Below are 21,611 nucleotides of genomic sequence, written 5' to 3' on the forward strand. Positions count from 1 at the left end.
AAAGGGCAAAAAACAAATTATCTGTGTGAAATTAAGAAAAATGCAGTGAGGATTGGCTCCCAGCTCTATCTCACAGTTTGTCACCCGTCAGATTAACGAACTGCTGTAAACAAAAGACAAGATTCTCTAATCTCTTTTTCTGGAGCTGAATCTGTCTCGCGGTGCCGCGCTGCCAAAACGCTACAGTGGAGCTCAACCTTTTCACGCGGCGCAGATAGAGATGGCATCTCTGTCACATTTGTCTCATAAATGTCACCATTGTGACGGAGGGACTGCCAGAGACAAATCTGTCGGAAATAATGTGGAGAGGACGCAGGCGGCGTGCTAACAACAACAGGCTGCTCATGGTGTGTTTATGGATTTGTTGGGATGAAAGTTCAAACTTCATGGTAGTCTCTTCAAAACTGCCATCATTTTTTACTTTTTTTTACATTTTTTACTCCCTAACTTGACAGTAACGTCCGCATGTCTTAGAATCATCTGACCGGTTGACATCACTTCCAGCACTTCCTCATCAGTGGTTCAGAGGGGACACGTTCAGCACCGGACCTGGTTTTGACCGAGCTCAGGCGGACGTGCTTAAGACCGTTGGCTGTGTTCTTTTTTCTGAGCCGGATTCCTTACTCATTACAGTATCTGGGTCAGGCTGAACATGATTACAGTCTAGACCGAGCTGCAGAATTGAGTTTAAACAACACTAAATGTTTTTGTTTCTGCACATTTCGGATGATAATTTGCTCTAAATTGCTGTGTTGCAGCCTGCACCCCTAAATAAGCATTTCTTTAATCTACAGCGGTGTGTCTCTGTGTGTGTGTGTGTGTGTGTGTGTGTGTGTGTGTGTGTGTGTGTGTGTGTGTGTGTTTGTGTGAGCACTTAAAAGTAGCAGACTGAGGAAAGCACGATTGGGCAACGCTGTAAAAGTTCGGTTCTTGTAAATCCCGTCACGTTTTCAACGTTCGCGGCAGAGAAAGTCATGTGACCTCTACTGTGCACATTTGGCCACACCCACGTGAATCTGATGAAAAAAGGAGCAAAAACAACTGCTTTTCGTCTGCACACAGAAATAACATTCCCCAATTTTTTTTTGATTATTTTTATCCAAAATTTTAAATGCAACATGTCAGTTCACTTAGTCAAATGAGCTTTTCGACTGCTTGGATTTCACGCACGTGTAGAAAAGAGGAAAACGCAGCCATAATGAGGCCAGATGTGCACATTTCAACTGTGACATTTATTTCTCACCTGACAGGCCTGCCTTCCTGCCCCTGACAGCCAAATACATCTCAGGCGGCACGGACGTGATGAAGTCACCCGCGTGATCTATGGGGTGGCCACGTGAGGAAAAGCAGTCTGTGTGCCGGGAAGCCTGGGGGAATTTACCAAGGCCTGCGCAACATTGTCTGCTTCTAGTGATACTTTCGCTTTTCCAGCAGACAAGTTGACAGAGGCCGACTCACAGAGAGCTTTTTGTGCCTTTCAGCCGCTGTGAAAAAAGGCCGACTCTTCGCTAAAATGTTGGAGCAGTCGAGGTCCAGAGTGCAGCTTGATTTTCTTTCCGAAAGGAAATACTGTTGTTGCGCTGCAAAGCTAACATGCTTGTTTAAAAACTGCTTTAACTAATTCTGTAAAGTAATTTAAGATTGTGACACGAGGCCTGCAGGCTCCTCAACAGTTCTTAATTAAAAGCTGATCACCCAGAAGAGTTGATTGCTTCACATTAGATTACAATTGACAACTCTAAGTGATGGTGGCGTAATATAGAATTACGATCGCTGTAATACTGTTTTCTAAAGGGTGAACCTTTTAAGATAAAAACACCTGTCTGAGTCAATACTTCAAGGTTTTCTTTTTTAATAAAAACAATGTGTTTTAGTTTCATACCTGTGAAAAGATTAGCGAGTTGCATAATGTTTAATGGTGTTGAAAACTTCTTTAGTTACTGTTACATTGGTCTTAAACTATACTGAGTCATACTCAAGTTTACTTCAAGAATCACCTTAATTAAACTAATTCAGTTCTGTGAAACAAAGCCCAGCGGAGTCTCGTCTCCATTAAAAGATGTCTTTTCAAACTCCACCTGAAACAGCCTGAATACTTTGCAATGCTGGCCAAAAATTAAGAAAAAAATCAGAAAATATCAGCAGTATCTGCGGGTTTTCACTGCAGGCGAGTCTGTGCCGAACAAAAAGGCTTTTGTCAGATGTCAATGGAGTGATCCCAGAATTTTAGAGAAGGAAGTGAACTCACCTCAGCCATGACAATAGACTGCAGCTGTGACCTTTGTCGGACTAAGGCAGCCATTTCTGACAATGCAGGTAAATGCGGACGCCGCCAATAGGATTTAGTTCCCCTTGAACAAACGGGGAACATTTCTTTAAGTAGTGCCATGTGAAAACATGTGAGCGCAAGTTTCTCTCTAAAATAGTTCCCGAAGAACAAAATCTATCCAAGAATAAAAGAAATCATCTAAAGTACATTCAACATAGACTGCAGTTTCGAATCACATGACTTTGAATTCAGGCTTAAGGGATTTATGACTGTTGCCCTGTAGAACATATTTGTTATATCCAGAGACCTCGTAGGAATTTAAGACCAAGTCGGTGCACATGAGATTAATTTAAAGCTTATGAGAAAGGGAGATGAGCTTGACAGAAGCCTGAACCTGTGCCGCGTTACCACGTGGTGAGAATCTGGGAGCGGCTGTGGTGAAACACCAAAACCGTCTGTTTCATGAGGACGCTCATCTTATGTGTGTGCACCAAACACACACTTAAATCTCTTCCCACAAGAATTCCTTCACAAATTCTGTTCCAGGTAGCTGGACCTTCAGCGAGGCGGTTCCATTTTCTGTCAGTGAAAGTAAAACAGACGTCTGATTGATTTCGTTTGCATTTATTCTAAAGGGAAAATATATAATTCAATAAATATTGCTGCTGTAACAACACTGGCAGAGACGTCTGAGGTGACAACATACAAGAAAACATCGTCATGTACGCGGGGAGGAAATCACACATGAGAACACAGCTCAAACAGAATATGCTACGTGTAAAGGTCGGAAAATTCGGATTAATTCAAAGTGCATCAATCTCAATATTGATAGTTGAACAGCTTCGTAATCACACTATTGTTAAAGACAAAACAAGTGAGAAACTTTTTTCAAAGGATTTGGAACTAAATCCCATTTGCTCCTCACATACAACATTTTACAGAAAGCGTAACAACAGTCATGAAACCCAAAGATTCTAGCGAGAAAAAAAGAAAAAAGAAAAAAAGGCATCGTCTCGGTAAATGGTAACTCGCTGTTACTGGCTAATTGCTAACATGCAAGCTAGTCAGAAAACATTAGTTTGACACAACAGCTTCCTGAGCTTTCTGTACCGCTAACCACACCGGGATTTTCTTCACAGCTGCACATCACCCAATTAGGTTTGAGCAAACAGTGATTAATCAGCTTTTCTTTTTATTATTAATGGACTAATAAGTTGTTTCGTGTAATTTTTCTACAAGAGAAACTAGAAACCACCCAGATTACAGCTTTTCTATATCATCTTTTTGAGTGTAGAGCAAGAGCATTTTCATTGCTAATATAATTTCAACTTTGCCCTGCAAACATTCCGCTCTGCAGCTTAAAAGCCTAATAAATTAGCCATTATCCTCAGTCATTTCCACTTCCTCCCCTGAGTGTTGAGGAAAGATTATGAATATCTCAAACTAGTTTTCAGCATCTATTAGCACCCAGGAAGTGAATTAGTATTGTTCGATTATTCAAAAACATGTCATGTAACCTTCTTAAAACACTTACTGGAAGCAGTGGAGGGCCTAATTACGTCATTCAGTGGCAGATCTGAGAGGTTAAATACAACCCTGACTGTCAATCCCAGTCAGAAGGGGGGGGGGGGGGGGGGAATAAAGGGTCTAGAACAGCCGTGTGAAATGACTGAATCATCCCCGAGAAGGTGAAGCTAAAACAAAACATTGACAGTTACACACCAATGACTTCACATTTTACAATAAATCAGCGACGGGGGACACCTCGTGCCTCTGTGCACTTCTCTGCAGACGGATGGAAAATCAGGAGCGAAGCTGAAAGTCAAACAGTTTTGGTAACAGTCTTTGATCCCGTTCCTCTTCCTCTTTTCCCAGGCAGGCTTTGGCTCTCATTCAGCACACCACATGTTCTTACACCCTTCCTTCACAGAGGAGCGTCTCCGGATGACATCACTTCTCCTGCTCATTTCCTGTTGGTGTGGAAAGCCTCGGCCGCATCCGTTCTGTCCTCCCAGAGGAAGCGGGTCACTTCCCTGACCAGGTAGCTCACTGACGGATAGCTTCCTCTTCTGGTGGGGCCGTATGGATCGGGATGCTACTATGCATTGATTTTTCAACGTTGGTGCAGAGTATTCCAGTAACATGAACATCAAGTGAAGCTTATAAAACCCCTTTCCAGAACAATGGGGGGTCTTAAGCATGCAGGAATGAGTGCTGCCCCATAGCTTCCTGCTTGACCTGTACTCTGTCCTCGTCCTTCTCCTCATCAGTCACATAACCGAGCAGCTTTTGGCTTTGTCCTTTCGGAGGTCCGAGGCCACGGCGGCCAGGTCGGGCCTACCGGGCATGTGTGAAATCCTCTTGTTGCCACGGGCGGCTTTGCTGCGTTTGACATTTTTGTTGTTCTTGTTGATGCACGCGAGCGTGGCCACGTGGAAAATGTCTCTGACACTGTTCTCTGACTGCTGAGACGAGCACTCGATGTAGGGCGCCGAGATCTGCTTGGCCATGCTGGAGCCCTGAAAGACGAAGGAAGGAGGTCAAATACGGCAGCAGCAGCAGCAACAGGGGGATTTCTGAGGTTAGAGATGAGAAAACGGTGATTTAGAGATTGATATCCGATCGGCGCACCTGGTCGTAGGAGACGGGCGTCTGTCGGTGGTTGGAAAGCTCCACCAGCGTGCTCAGGTCGGTGCGCAGGTCTGACTTGCATCCAACTAGCAGCATCTTTGTGTTGGGACAGAATTCCTGAATCTCCCCTTTCCACTGTGGGGAAAAAAAACAAAACCTATGAGTGATGCCTTCATCAGTGTTACCCTTGGCAAGACGGCCAATCACACCATTTCACCACCCTACATAGGTCAAAGGTTACAGCCACCCCTTCCTGGAACCCCTTCTGTCTGAACGACCTGCAGAAATCCCATGTTTCCTGCCTGACAACAATGAACGCTCTGTGATCTATTGCATTTCTCTGAGGGCTTTTCGTCTGAAAGTAAAGCGCCTCTGGGCTGGCTGACCTCGCGGATCAAGTTCACCGTCATCCCAAGACAAAGTTGTTTTGTTTATTGGGTCAATCACTTCCTGTCTGCACCAACACCACTTGATTAAAGGCCTCACCCGCTCGTCATGTGAAACATGAGCTTTGTCACCGGACGCTCGCATTACAGCATGTGAGCAGTTAACAGACTGTGGGGAAAAAAAAGAAATCTATGCATTTCAGCGAGCTTGGCCGAAGTCACAGATGGAGCCAAGTCCCCCTAGAGAACTGCTTTAGCTGCCCATCTCTCCTATATAAATCCATAGAATTTTACTCAAGCACCTAATTTTCTACTATCACGAAGGCCTTTTTTCCTTAAAAATGCGTACGTTAGCTTCTCGGCCACAGCCACCAGCATCTAAATGTCCACGCCTTTGGTTAATAGGGCAGATGGAGTGCAGCATGACTTCCTTCTGGGTTTAACTGGTTCCAGTCAGATTCCAGCTTTGCGACTTCACATCACAAGATCTGTCGCGAGCGAGACAGCACAAACCACCCCCTCGACTGGAGACTTTTGATTCACGTAAACGCAGCCAATCTTTTGTCAGCAGATCAAGTTAAATTAAAGTACGGGAGTGTTGCTTGCTCCAAAAGAGCTAAAAGCTTTGGCTGAGCGCATCAAAGGCACCGGGTTCGCCCCTGGAATAAATGACTTGGCAGCTACAAACCTTTTTCAGCACGCTGTCCAGAGTTTCAGGGCGGCTGATGTCGAAACAGATGAGGACAGCGTCTGAGTCGGGGTAGGAGAGAGGCCTCACGTTGTCGTAGTACGGAGATCCTGAACGCAAAGAAAACAGATTTGGATGAAATAAATATGCAGAACATTTAGGGTCACTGTGCTGTTTGACATTGGCCCTATCTGTGAAATCATCCTGGGAAAATGGGGCTTTCTATACGTTTACAGTTTAGATTCTGACATAAATGTGCAGCTAAACTCCTTTGTGCCCTTTATGCATCTGGCAGGCGTTCTGATTTGCAGCCTCAGTAAATGGGAGCTATTTGAACTGAAGCGAGGGGAAGGGAACTACAACAACAACAAAAAGCCTCACACTAATTTTCTAAATGAAACATGAAAATGCAAAACATTCCCGACAGTCAGTCCCATGTGGCGTGACTTCAGCTGGACGATCATCCCTAGCAACCACACGGGAAAATCAAATAACGCATCATCGGTTGCCGGGAAAATGTGCTGACTACAACGAAAATGACTTCTAAAGAAATCCGCTGTGGCGACGTACAGAAATTCGGAGAGCGGAAAGCGCACCCCCTCGGTTAAAATTGAAACCATGTGCGAGGGGAGACGCCCTTCTCACTGCCTGACTGAAAGATCTCCGGAGAGAAGGGGGGGGGGGGGGGCGAGCGAGGAAAGGGTGGCGTCATGTCAAGGTGAGTCAAGATCACATGGCAGCCAAGAGCTGACCACACACAAACCAGCTGCCAAAAAATCTGGGGAATTTTGTTTTTGGTAACTGAAGGACCCCTGGGAGGTCCTTTCTTAACTGTGTGGCAGAGAAAGGCCAGACACACACACACACACACACACACACACACACACACACACACACACACACACACACACCACACACACACACACACACACACACAGAGTGAGCTGGAGTGATCCTAACCTAAACAGTCTGGATGAGAGATGACACCGTTTAAACAATCCACACTTCCTTCAAACGTGTGCACACCAAATGCGACGTGGCTGCACACTGAAACCTGAACTGTATCCATGCCCATACACATTCCTAACGTTTGAGTCATGGGAGGGGTGATTATATTCCTGTGTAGGACTTGCCCATCTGATACAATAATATCATATATATCATAACTAAATCCTAAGCGGTTATAAATTGGCTCCGAGAAAGGTTAAGGTTTAAAGAAATAAACTCCTACGAGCTTGACTTTAGCATTAGCAGCTAGCTCCAGCACATACAACTAAAATGACTGCAAGTTAATAGGAACATTCTCCTGACACTAAAAGGAGGGCTCTAACATCAGTTCAGAGCAACGTTTGCCTCAAACGTGCCCCTTTTTACTGAACGTGCAGACATATTTACAAGCCAACAGGCCGCGGTTTAACAGCCCTGGTTTTTATGGGGCCCTTCAGGCACAGAGAGGTTAAAGTGACAAAATGCTTTATGTTTTAGGGCAATGACATGTTGTGGCTCAAACTCCACCCCTGAAACCCACATCACATCCCCAAACCTTGATGCACAAGTTTTTTTGTTTCTTTTTGTTTTCTTTCTTAAAAAATTATCAGATTAATCATGTTTGCCAAGATTAAAATCATTTCCATGGCTTGATCCAAGCAAAAAAGGTTTCACAAGAGAGCGATTATTCTCCTCTTAACATTCTGTTGGAGGGTCTGTTGTTATCAACCCAGTGCAGGAAGAATGAGGCGAGGAGGAATGTCTGATGTCCCACAAGAATTTATTTCTCATTTTTCATGGACAACTCGCAACCAATCAGAACCGCACTGCATTGTTTAAACCCCCCCCCCCAAGCCAGTCTTTGCAACCTGGAACCAATCACTTGAGAAATAACACCCTTGAACTGAAAGGGGAAGCTGAGGCCTGTTGACATTTTGCGATGAATTGGTGACCAGTGAGATGAATTCATGTCTGAATAGCTGCGCGCTGTGTGTGAGGTCTTGTCTTCAAAAGGGCCGGCACATATTCCAGTGAGTTTACCTAGAGATTAGAGTGTTTAGAGGCACAAATCCTCAAAGTGCAGCCCTGCAAACTACTTCAAGCTGGATTGCATAAACATGCAAATGAGGAGCAATAATCAATTTTTGCATGTGTGCAATAGTCTGAACATGTTTGTCTCCGGCTTCCAAGAGCCAACCGTTTCAATCTTGAGCAGAGTTTGGACGGCGTCATTGCTGCCCCCGAAATTACCCCAAACCGCTTTCTGGTCTATTTCTGCCAGCTGAAAAAGATGGAGGAGGAAATCTCACAGCTAAGGAACACAAAGACCTGGTGTCTGTCAACTAATTAGCTCCCGTCATTGTTCTCCCACAGGATCTCTAAATATGGCAGGAAGACACACACCCCACCTACCTCCTCTGTCATTTAAACAACCCCCCCCTCAGGCCTATTTTTTTAACACACCATGACTTGTATCTTGATCAAAGCAGAAGACTTTTGTGGAAATTTATGGCGTGAGACTGGCTGTTCTGCTTTTCTAGAGTGTTCCACAATCTTTTCTTTTTTTTTTTTTTTTTTTTTTTAAACACAAACAGGTTTTACTGATGTAAAATTGAATTCATGGGGCCCAAACACGCAGTCCTGAGGTAAACCAGCTGCATCTGACAGTGAAGGTATGGCAACAGGTCCGCAGGCCTGCTGATTTACTGCATAGCTATCATAGCTGAGTGGAACAGAGCCGAGGGCGGCGCACGCGTGTGTGCAGAGGTGTTAAGCCTTTTGTGAACAACTGTGGAAACAACGAACTACGACAGGCACGTCCTGCCATCCTACACCATCCTGCTCACATATTCATATATATTTGTATTTGTTTGCTCCAGCTCTCTTGTGGTATGGTTCCTTTTTAATTGGACACTTCATTTCTAACGCAACTGACCTCAGTGCTGCTAGCTGTATATATTGTTTCAGTGATCTCTGTACCGTCGTGGTTTTCCGGCCGTCTTGCTTTTTTGCATGGCGTTGCTCCAAATTTCCCCTCTGGGAATAAATAAAGTAGTACCTTATCTCATCTTATATCCTCGCACCAGATACAGCCATTCATCACAACTGGAGGAGACAGAGCAATTTCAGCAGAGGTAACTTGAACAAATATCTACTGTGGTTGCTGTGGAGACCAACATCGTTGCTGTAAAAACCACCTGCCATGCGAGACGCACGCAGCTTACAAAGGCGGAGTGATAATAGGATAATACATGATGTGAATCAGCAATAGTTTATGCCACAAGTAATTCCCGATACCTGTGGTATCATGCTAGGTGCAGGATTTGAAGGTGAAGCCATCCAACTATTGCAGCATGAGCACATTTTGCTGAGGTCCCGGAGGAAGCCAAAAGTGGCAGAACAGAGAATAAACAGGTCACGACCGAACAGCGTTCTCAATGTTAGGCCTGACACCACACACAAAGTCCTTTTGCTGACACCCGTAACAGGAAGTGTATTAATCCTTCAGAGGACTTGGCTGATCTGTACTTGTATACCCTGTGTAACCACCATGGCTCAGGGCTCCCCCTAGTCAGCCGGTAAATTCCAGCGTGATTCAATTTCCCATGGAAACGAGGTAGGGCTTTGGTGAACTACGCCACTTTTCTTTCACTCTCCCAAGAAACTGGGCGTGCTGTTACAATAGGGGTCTTTGTGGAGGAGGAAGTAGAATCCTTCAGTGTAAGGAATGCCAGACATGTGGCTCCAATTCGCTGAGCCCAGAAATGTGATCCAGTGTAACAATGGCGTCAAAAGAATGGAGGGGGTACAGCGTGTAAAAGCTGCAGAAGTTTGAGTTTTTGGGTGCATGAAGGCAGCTATAATATCCAACACTGTAGACAAAATGGCACAAGTAATATACTGGAGGAACTATAAAGAAATGGTAATGGGCCATGTTGTCCAAATTGGCACAAAGTCTCTCCCGTTTGAATTCCCGTGTGTGATTTTCTTCCTGTTTTGTTTTATAAAGTGGGTCATGTTTTAATCTGCTGAGGCTGTAAATGTTCAAATCACCACAAACATAAAAGCAGCAAGAGGACTTCCAGTCCCCTGGGTGCATTTTACCAAAAAAGATCCAGGGGCTAAACTAACTGAATGTGTCTCTATGGCAGCTGCTGCTGATCACAGAAAACATCTCAGAAGTTTTATCCAGAAGCACGTAACTCATATTCTGGTGCAAAAATTCAATTTCCCATCTCCAAAACTTGAGGATTCTGGTGCTCTTTTCCCAGTTAAAGCTGGATTTAATATCTTTTAAACCAAATCAAACAACCCAGGAAACTGCATGAACAGAGCAGAGTAAAAAAAGCCTTTCTACAAACTCAACTGTCCAGCAGGTTAACCAGCAAAGCAACTAAATTCATTTTTAATCACAAACAGCTGCAGCCTGAGATCTTTCAAAAAAAAAAGAAAGAAAAAAAAGAAGCAAGACTGCCTCAGGCTGACAGAGATTATTTACCTCATTGCATCTTCCTAACCTCCAGAAAATAGCACCTCAGCATCTCATTAAACATGGAGGCAAGACAACAGGGAGAGACAAGCACTTCCTGTGCTGGAGAAAGAAGTAAAAGAGCATCAAAGGCTGCACCACAGCCCTGGTGGGCCCCACCCCGAGCCTGGGAAGCAGACAATCGGGGTTGGGGGGGGGGGGGGAACAAATGGAAGGCAGTACCACTGGCAGGCATTTACCTTAATGACCTAAATGATTCTCATCACCCTCCTTTTCAAACAGGCACACCAGGCTGCTCATCACTGGAGAACAAAAGACCACCAGAGTGAGTGGAGCTGTGTGTTTGTAAAGGAGGTGGGCTGTTTGTCTTCATTTTCCTGTCTTGGTCTTTGTCATAGTGCATGCTGAGGTCACAGTATGCATCCCACCCCCCCAGCACACCTCTGGAGATAAGGGATCGATTGGATTGGCCGTAGCTGCTGGGTGTCTCTATAGAGGGACCGATCAGGCCTGAAGCTGTATCAATCCATCAGAGTCTGTGTGTGCTGGCTACGCTGGGTGGGGGCTGCTGGCTCCGTCTCAGACCCACTGATCTAATAGGGATCACCCCCCATCCCCCCACCCCACCCAACCCTCCACACTTTTATGAAGAGAGAATGAAAAATGGCTCTAGGCAGCCGGCCAACACGGCGCAATAAAATAAAATTCTCACTCTGGCAAGATTTTGTTTCTTTCCACTTCCACAAAACCCGTTCGGTGCAGGGGTGCAGGAATCTGTGCTCTTCACGTGGGGGTGTCCCCAAGCCTCAAGGCCAGGGAAAGCTGCTCGAAGCAGACTTTCAGGAGCTGCATTCACTGACCAAAGTCACGTGAAAAAAAAAACCCCCAAAAAAACTGTGGAAGTTTGTTGTTTTTGTTTATTCCGCGCAGGACAAGCCCCTTCGATGCTCAGCAGCACATTTCGGTGAAGTTATTCAAACACTTCTCTGGAATTCCAGGCCACAGACCCACAACAGCTGGCCGTTGCCCCCGCCCAACACACACACACTACATGCTCGCACACAGGCAACATACGCCTCACTCACGCCTGACCGCTGGGCCATTCACTGCTCGGGCATTGATTGATGAGGAAAAAGAGGGCTTGTTTACACACACAAGAAAATACACAAGGGATGCAGCAGCTGGACCCCGAGCACAAAGTCCGACTGATTAGTGGGAGAAAGAAAAGCAACCCAAAAAGACCCGACAGCGTCATCGGTGTGCACGTGTTGCACAACAACCTTTCCGAAAATCCCCCAAAAGGGAGAATTTCAAAGTATGCTCTCCAGATGTGGGGAATATGCGATTCTGTCGTTACCATTCCTTCCCCGTTTCTGCTTCATATTTGCTCAGCTGAAAAGAATTTATCCCTCAAATGCAGCATTTTGACAGACTTCTGTGTTAACACTCTGCTGAGACGTTAACCATTTGGAGGTAAGGAAACTCACATGGGTAGGCACGTCTAGCCCGCAGAGGAACCGGCAACTATGAGAATTAATCCAGCTTTAGTGATTAAATGGGTCAGAGATTAATTCCATTATTTAAAAAAAGGCATGCCCGACCCTCTTAATACCAGTGAGTTTTGATATTTCTGCAGAAATGGCGCACAAACACAGTCAAATAACTTTGGAACCCCCATCTGACCATCTCCTATCAGACACTGAGCTGCGGAGGGGTCAGAGCAGGAGTTGAGCAACGCATTTACAAATTACACAATGTTCAGAGTGACATCCAACCAAAAGTGAGCAGAAAAAAAGAGGCGACGAAGGCCACAATTTACCTGAGGTGTCCCACAAACTGAGCTCAATCCTCTGAGTGTCAATCTCAAAACTGGCCGTGTAGTTCTCAAACACAGTGGGGACGTAGCTCTGCAGGAGAATCAGAAATGACACATTAAATGGAGGGGAAAAGTACTTTCACAGTCAGGTTTTATTATTTTCAGGTTATCCCCCCCCCATAAAGCTGCATTTGAATCGCAGCTCTCCCCAACCCAACCATGCATCACATTCACAAGCCTTGTCCTCCCCCAGTCTGCCCCCCCTCCATCTCCATTAAGAGCATCACGGGTCGTCTTTGTGTTCATCAACCCGGGGTAACGAGCTCGGTGATCGGCGCTGCGCGGGCTCTCACCTCGGGGAAGCAGTCCTTGGCGAACACGTGAAGAAGGGCAGTCTTCCCACATTGGCTGTCTCCGACCACCACTATCTTACACTTTACACTCTGGCTGGGATCCATGCCGGATTTCAGAGATAATTTCTGACACGAGCGTCTCTCCTTCATTGATTTCAGTCGGGATTCAATGGAAATGAATAAGTGCGGTCCTGGAGCGACAGATGATGCGTTCAGGGAGCCTCACAACTTGCCTTTCTCTGTTCCCCTCTGTGTCTCCCTGCCTGTCCGTGTCCCTCCCCCGATGTCTCCGCCTGTTCTGTGCCGGTGTGTTCCATTTGCTTGTATTTATAAAGTCACAGGAGCCAATGGCTGCAGCCCGGATGAGACTCGTCCCTCCTGCGGACCTGTCGTCAAGAGAGCGCCCCCATTCGGCCAAAAACGCGGAATTAACTTTTTCTTTGTCCACCACGAATAAACATTTATTTCAGTCAAACAAACAAATAAATAAATTGTATCTCTGGTCAAACGTTTGATGTTCATGAGGTAAAAAAAGCAACAACACAAAATGTGTCATAAAACAATACAGTTACATTCAAGTATTTCTGATTAAATAGGACATGTTGTTAGTCAAAGTAAGTCGTTATAGTGGCTCATTTAGTGTTCTTGATTAAATATTCTACAGAGTTTATGGGTATGAATATCTTAGCTACAACCAAAATGAACAGAATGTTCTAATAATTGTAAATTGCTGTACGTAAAGATGATCCATGTAATTGCTGATTTCAAGGACAGATACGGAAAAGTCTAAATAGAAACATAAAAGCATTTATGTGCTGGCCAGCCAAACAGAATAAAAACATCAGCTATATGAATGTGTCCATTTCATGTTTTCAAACTTGCACATTGAAAGTACAATAAACGTCCTCTAATGGGTAAAATTTTCAATCTCTGTGACATTGTAACCTTATTCAAATTACGCTTCTGAACAGAAAGTGATTTTAAAAAGAAACGGAGTCTCACACAAGCGAGTTGGAATAGTAATTGAATCTGCAATATCTGCCTTATTGAAGACCAATAAACGCAGTGGCCAGACCAGATGCTGCCCATTTCTAATGAAGGTAGCATCCTCTGAGGATTCTCTCATTATGGTTTCACACATTTGTGCCATATAAAACCAGCTATAACAATTATTTTCATCTAGACCTTTGTGAGAAAACACAGAGGTAAAGGAGTGGAAAAGAAGAGAAAAATGAGCCCCATTCACTATTCTCTTGGCTTTTAGACTGTGAACAGGAACACTTTTGCTGTCAAGGCCTCATCTGTTAGCCTTCAGGCTAGTCTGCTGACACAGAGTTACCGCTAATTTAAAAATAAAAAAAAGGAACAGGAAAAAAAAGAAAGCATGCGCGTTCTGCATCGGTTCTCCTCTCTGTGGCCGAGTGATTGGACTCTCGGTGTTGCTGGCAGCAATTTTACAGTGAGACAGCTCCACCCTGCAGGCTGTGCACTGGGAGTCCCGTCTGTTGTGTGGGAGCTCTGGCTCCAGGACACACCAGTGCCAGGGGGATTTTACACACTATAGCGCAGCTATTTGGCTGCCATCTCTGTACCATATGCATTTGACCTCATTCAAATTCTGTCTGAACAAAATTGTGGAGGTTTTTTGTTTGTTTTTTTACCTGCAGGGGTCACACGGGAATACCGTGGTGTGTGTTCATGTATGTGTCTATGTATGTGTCTATGTATGTGTGTGTGTGTGTGTGTGTGTGTGTGTGTGTGTGTGTGTGTGTGTGTGTGCTTGCAGCAACCTCACTCTGCTGTAGCCTATATTGCTTAACTGCATCATTTGTCACAAAGAAGCATTTGCTGATCAGCAGAAATGTCTTTGATCATTAATGCATCTAATAATTCATCACAGCTCATGTGGATCAGCATTTTACAACTTTACATGTTAATAGGATATAAAAAAAAGTACAGTTGGCCGAATTCTGTTCATGCTGCCCAGAATAGAAATGAGGGTGCCACCTGTTTCTGGTCACATGGTGCTTCTATCATCTTGTAGAGCTTGTTAAATTCCATGTGGAGATGTAATAATTAACTCCTGATTGGGTTTCTTTTTTTTTTTACACCTTTGCTCAATAATTGTCATTTTTACACTTTTTTTAAAAAAAATTGCAGGAACTAGAAAAGGTCGATGTGGGTGAGCACAACAACTCTGAGAGATGAACTTTAGGTACCTTTGAGTTCAGGTACGGATTCCCAGGTCCTCTGGGAATCCCTGCTAGGAAGTTGCTATTTTCACTGCCTGTCAGAAGAAAACACATGAGAACACTGGAGTTGGTCTTGAAAAACGGGGAATATTAGAATTTCTGCAAATGGACTTGACAGCTTTGTAAGTGCACATCATCAAAAAATAAAAATTGATGCTGGAAAATAATGAGTCAACAATGTAACTAATGCACTGTAAACACAAGCGTAAAGAGAATTTGAAGCATGTATAAAGTACAGGAAGTCCTCGGTCTGTATTCCCATGATGCTTTATTACACAACTAGGTCAGCAGACACTGTGGTAGCTTTAAAGAACTTCAGCTCAACAATGATTTCATCCACCCATAGTGGAAAATAAATCCCTGAAATCAGCAAAGGTTGTGGTTTCCAGTCACGCAACACGTGTTCATTAACTGTGATATTAGCACAGTTTAGGTCCAGGTCATAGCTCTCCTCCATGTGTGTGGAATCCTTGTGGAGTGTGTATCTAGGTGGGGATAATTAACAAAGAATGTCAATTTCTTATCATCGGAGACCATAAAGCCTGAGTAACAGAGAGCAGAATGCAGTGGTCCGCTTTCAGCTGGTGGGCCGGCAGTGCTGGAGGTGTGTGACGAGTCCAGGTCACTGGACGCTCTCTGCGTCCTGACAGCGTGCTGCCCCACAGTTATCTCTGTCTCTGTGCATTCAGTCAGCGGTGCACTGACATTTACTGCGGGGGCAAACAGCACACATCCACTCCTTTCATTGTGAGAGGGATTTCCTCGACCGTTAGTCACCGCGACTGGGAAATTAAGGGCACGTTTAAAACAGTCCAGAGGGTGAACCTCAGAACAAGAAGACAGGCCTTGGACATAGCACTCAACATTGACATCATCTTTGAATCATACTTTAAATGATGCTATTTAGTGTTTCTGGTCTTAACTAATGAAATCTTCAGAGTGCCACCTGTAAACTAAAGGCTGTGTAGTTAAACACGGGTCAGCGGCGACTTGTTCACCCTTTCAGAGTGCCTCTGCTGCCAGGGCTGCAGCCAGCAGGGTTGTGTGTGTGTGTGTGTGTGTGTGGTGTGTGTGTGTGTGTGTGTGGTTGTGTGTGTGTGTGTGTGTAGGGGGGGGCTCCAGTCTGAAACTAATCACATATCAGAACAAGGAGAAGAGTTATTTCACTCCCTAATGACCCTAATGTGGATCTGCGTGAGAACACATGACCATATGTCCTCGCCCACGAATGCAGAGCCCAAAATGTTCCTGTTGGAACGGGAAATAAATAGCTGCTATTTGGAGGCATCATTAAACACGGCGACATACTAGAGACATCCCCGGGATGCAGATGTGCGATGTGCTAAGGAGACTGTGCTCTATGCCTCTTTTACAGGAATGAATGTGATGCTCGTCTCTATTTTAATGTCCATTCTCATGTAAAACTGAAGTCATGAAACAATTATGAAACAACTGTTGCACACACTGTGTCGCCAGCTGGAGGGTCGGTCACTGTGGGCCAGACAGGCCTGCGCTAACTGGAGATCACACCCTCAAAATGGCTTTTTCAGCATAATTTAAACTTCCCCAAAAATGATATTAACGGGATTAATGTTTTTATTCCATGATATTCTGTCAGTGTTATGCAGTAACTTCCATTACATACTGTAAATGTTGTAACGTCAGTGGATTGAACATCTTATCTTGCCTAAAATAAACAGAGAATGTGTGGCTCGGAACAGCACGTACCCCTGAGCAGATCTGGGACGATATCCAGAAGTTTTAGTATGAATCAGATGAAAATGACTTTTCCTTCACTGCTGCCAAGCTTTATGGCGTCAGGGAAGGAGAAATTCACCAAACCCCATTTTACATAATGCACTGATGATTTTGTTATTTATTGATCTTTCAGCATGACCTCTGAGGAAAACACAGAAGACCTTTAATTGAGATTTCCAATAAATATGAGTCATTCAATTTATCAAACAGGGGTTATTCCCATGAAACCTTTTATGGAAGTACAGGTTTTTACCACATACTGTGACTCACCTGTTCTTACTGCAGCTGAAATAAAACCAAGCAAAAATACCCAAAGGTTTAAGCTGCCAATGTGTCACTTCACCACGATAACAAAAAGAATCATTCCAGCACTGACTGGAGCTCATTATTAAATCCCAATGATTACGTTTTTTTCTTGTGACTTACAAAGGCATGACATTTTATTTTAATAAACCATTAGCTTTATATCCTTCAGTGGATGTACTGTAGGGCATCAAGGGCACACACACACACACACACACACACACACACACCACACCACACACACACACACACACACACACACATTCAAAAGCAGAAACTGAGGGCAATTGACTGACATCTCCTGTTATTCACTATGTCTATTTCAGCATGGCTCCACACACACACACACACACACACACACACACACACACACACACACACACACCACACACACACACACACACACACACGCACACATACATGAACAAGTTTTATGGATTGAAGTGAAATCATTCCTGAAATGACCTTATTCTGGGAGTATGTCTGTGTGTGTGTGTGTGTGTGTGTGTGTGTGTGTGGTGTGTGTGTGGTGTGTGTTGTGTGTTTGTGTGTTGTGTTTAGAAATGTGTGCTTGAGACTTAATGGTGCGTGAAATGATGTCATCATTAGTATCTCCTGGAGATGGAGCATACAGTGGAGCAATAATTGTATCAGTCAGTTACAAGTCAGGGACAAAGAATGTTTGTGTGTCTGATGATTTAATGTTACTGGAAACTGTTTTAAATCCACCTGTCTTGATGTGATCATCTCACAACACACAAACCCATGCTTCCATTTAAACATGAATGTTTGAACACCTGATTATTTGTATTTATAGTGTCAGTTTGGTGACATTGTTCTTCCCATAGGAATGATATGGCCATTTGCAAAGATGGCAGTGAAGTGCTGAAGACAGTTGGGAAAGTTTTAGTTGGAAAAATGTTTTTTCTTAATTAAGGGGATGCAGCATGACTGTGTGCTGCAATCATGTGGCCTTGGTTTCTAACCAGTGACTCCTCAGAACCCTCATGATCATTGGGAGCGTGTGGCTGCCGTGCAAACATTTGGGGATTTCTTTTTATCATTATTTATCATCATTTACGTAGCACGCACAGACACCACAATGAGACAACACATCGAGATGTATGTGTGTGTGTCTGAGTGTGTGTATGTGTGTGTGTTGGATGTGTGAGGTGAAGATGAGAGTGACGGCTTGAAAACAGCCTCTGGTGCCATCCAGCACTTTATCCCAGTAATGAGAGATGAGCAGCTCCGTGTGTTCTGGTGACACTAATGTCAGAACTGAAGTCACAACCTCAGACGGCAAAAGAAAGAGATCATGTGACCAGTGGAGTCAACGTCAGCCTGGTACAAAAGACGTGCAGTATTAATTAGCACTGACACGGACGTGTTGACAGGATGGCTCCGTTGTGACAGGTGCCTGGGTGGCAGGACGAGTCTCTGGGCCTCTGTGCTAAAGCTGCTAATGACACACAAGCTGTTTGGAGATGTGTGGCCGAAGGGAAGGCTTCAAAATAAGAATTAAAAGGATACTAATGATACTAATGATACTAATGATACTAATGTTACTAATGATACTAATGTTACTAATGATACTAATGATACTAATGTTACTAATGATACTAATGTTACTAATGATACTAATGATACTAATGTTACTAATGATACTAATGATACTAATGTTACTAATGATACTAATGATACTAATGATACTAATGATACTAATGATACTAATGTTACTAATGATACTAATGATACTAATGATACTAATGTTACTAATGATACTAATGATACTAATGATACTAATGATACTAATGTTACTAATGATACTAATGTTACTAATGATACTAATGATACTAATGATACTAATGTTACTAATGATACTAATGATACTAATGATACTAATGTTACTAATGATACTAATGATACTAATGATACTAATGATACTAATGTTACTAATGATACTAATGATACTAATGTTACTAATGATACTAATGTTACTAATGATACTAATGATACTAATGTTACTAATGATACTAATGATACTAATGATACTAATGTTACTAATGATACTAATGTTACTAATGACACTAATGATACTAATGTTACTAATGTTACTAATGATACTAATGATACTAATGTTACTAATGATACTAATGTTACTAATGATACTAATGATACTAATGATACTAATGATACTAATGTTACTAATGATACTAATGATACTAATGATACTAATGTTACTAATGATACTAATTTTACTAATGATACTAATGATACTAATGATACTAATGATACTAATGATACTAATGTTACTAATGATACTAATGATACTACTACTACTATTACTACTGCTACTACTACTATTACTACTGCTACTACTGCTACTACTACTACTACTACTACTACTACTACTGCTACTACTGCTACTACTACTACTACTACTACTGCTACTGCTACTACTACTACTACTACCACAACTAGTACTACTACTACTAATAAAGCAATAATAATAGTAATAATCATAATGATACTTGTGCTCTACTGCAGGCCAAAATCGGGGCTTGTTCATGATATTTCCCTTTTTGTCTTCTTACCCACTTGATCCTTTGGGGGTCAGGAGGAAGGTGCACATATGGGTGAAGGCAGGGTCCACCTGAGGGCCACAGGGTCCACCCACAGGGTCCACCCGAGGGCCACAGGGTCCACCCACAGGGTCCACCCGAGGGCCACAGGGTCCACCCACAGGGTCCACCCGAGGGCCACAGGGTCCACCCGAGGGCCACAGGGTCCTATGTGAGCATTTGTTGGTTCAGTACCTGGCTCAATGGTGCCTCGGCAGTGTTCTGAAGGTGTTCTGGCACCTTTCCCTTCTACCAAATGTCCATTTCAAGTGCATTTCACTTTAGCATTGCAAATATACTGTTTGGATATGAACATATTCTTCGAATTGTGTGTTTAAACAAAAAACATAAAGGTCCTGAATCTAGGAAAGATGTGACATCAATTTTCCTTCTTGAAAAGGAGTCTGATTTCACACATTTCCCAGCGATGTCATCTGTCAGCTTATTATAGCAAACAACCAGGCCATCTGAGTGGCCCAGATACAGCCTGTGCTGGCAAATGCTGAAGGTGTCAGACGTGGCTGCTCGCAGATTTGATGCTGCGCTCATGGCAGTGCCCGTGCACGTGTCTGTTCATGCCTTCACCGTGGCACAACCTGGAAACACCATGTTGTCTACAAATGCTTAGCTCACCGTGCCTCATCCACTCACACGCACATCTGCAGATTAACTTCTCCAAACGTTCCCTCGCTGTTCTTCATCGCGGCGCTGCTGGAAAGCACAAAGCAGAGCATCTCCTGTCATTTGCCCGACTCCAACCCGCCCACGCACCCACTGACGAGACGCAGCCAGGACCTGGTGCGCTGAGCCAAATTCCCAATGCTGAACTGATGGGTGTGGATGGAGGAGGTGTGACCGTGTCGGCATCTGTGAGTGTGCAGTTATCTGCAGCAGTGGGGGGATTCGGACCTGCGTGGTTCAGCCGACAAAACGCTAAAACAAAAGTGGCGTGACAGGAAAAAAATCAGATAAACAAGAGCGAGAATGAAAGAACCCCAATCCTCCTGCAGCTCCTGTTCTTGAGGCTTTTTTAGGGGTAAGAGGAGTAGCTGAAGCCAGAGGTGTGTGATGGGGATACTTTGAACCGCACAGGCGCGGGGGAGGGGAGGAGGGGGTGTCTTTGATCTGCTGCGGTGGCCTGGGGTCTGAACGGCCTGCTGTGATGGGGGCGGGCGGATGGAAGCACATGAAGCTGATATATGTGTGTGTCTTTAACACACTAAACCCAAGGTTGCAAGAGAACCCGCTCTAGCTTATAGCTTTGCTTCACACACGTGTATGTAATCAGACTGTCAGGTTAGATTAATACGAGAGGCTGTTTTGATCATAAATCACACTTTGCACATACATTTGTCATCATCCTCTCTCTCTCTCTCTCTCTCTCTCTCTCTCACACACACACACACACACACACACACAAAACCACTGCTAGACAGAAGAGCGGTGTGACTAAAGAATTATGCTTGTGTGACAATGAAGATAGAACTTTACTATTAGTTTGTGTAGTAATATGAAAAGAATAAATCAGTGGAGTGAAGGAGTTTATTTTTTAATAAACAAAACTGTTGTTTGGCTGCATATCCACCCGAAGCCTTCACCAGTCAAACTTAGAAAAGCATATTTGAATACATTTAATAAAACCCATGAGATACTGTATCTCAGAATTTACATGACAAAAAATGCACAGAAAAGTGTGAGGCAGACTGTGCTAACGAGGAGGAATTTGCTGTAAATCAGGAGAGAGCAAACAGAGCACGAGTGCACACGCAGCAGAGTTGTGGATCTACGGGTGCAGCCACACGGGGAGGAATCTGTCACTTGCCTCTGCCCAAATCTGGCCCGTCTCCACAAAAAATCTCATAAAACCAATAATGTGCTGCAGCTGTAGACGCATTAGCCGAGAGCTAACAACATTGAGGGCGCAGTATGTTGAGAATGCCTTTGATCAAGGATTTACGAAGGAGGCGGTGGCTTTGATGATTCTGTTGACATTTCCAGGAGACTGTAAAGATTCGAGTGGAAATAATCAAATCAGCATGTCATTTCTGTCTTTT

General features: G+C 43.9%; 1 protein-coding gene across 1 annotated transcript; it reads right to left on the minus strand.

Annotated features, from left to right (window-relative positions):
• Positions 1-2,877: 2,877 nt before the first annotated feature.
• Positions 2,878-12,932, minus strand: rnd3a (Rho family GTPase 3a). The gene is made up of 5 exons (XM_057027501.1): positions 12,621-12,932; positions 12,271-12,358; positions 5,975-6,084; positions 4,901-5,035; positions 2,878-4,788 (listed from the first exon to the last, which is right to left on the minus strand). The coding sequence occupies exons 1-5, from the start codon at positions 12,768-12,770 to the stop codon at positions 4,540-4,542; spliced, it is 732 nt and encodes a 243-aa protein (XP_056883481.1). The 5' UTR covers positions 12,771-12,932; the 3' UTR covers positions 2,878-4,539.
• Between the last annotated feature and the right edge of the window lie 8,679 nt (positions 12,933-21,611).

Source organism: Takifugu flavidus, chromosome 3, assembly GCF_003711565.1.
Source record: "Takifugu flavidus isolate HTHZ2018 chromosome 3, ASM371156v2, whole genome shotgun sequence".
Lineage (NCBI taxonomy): Eukaryota > Metazoa > Chordata > Actinopteri > Tetraodontiformes > Tetraodontidae > Takifugu > Takifugu flavidus.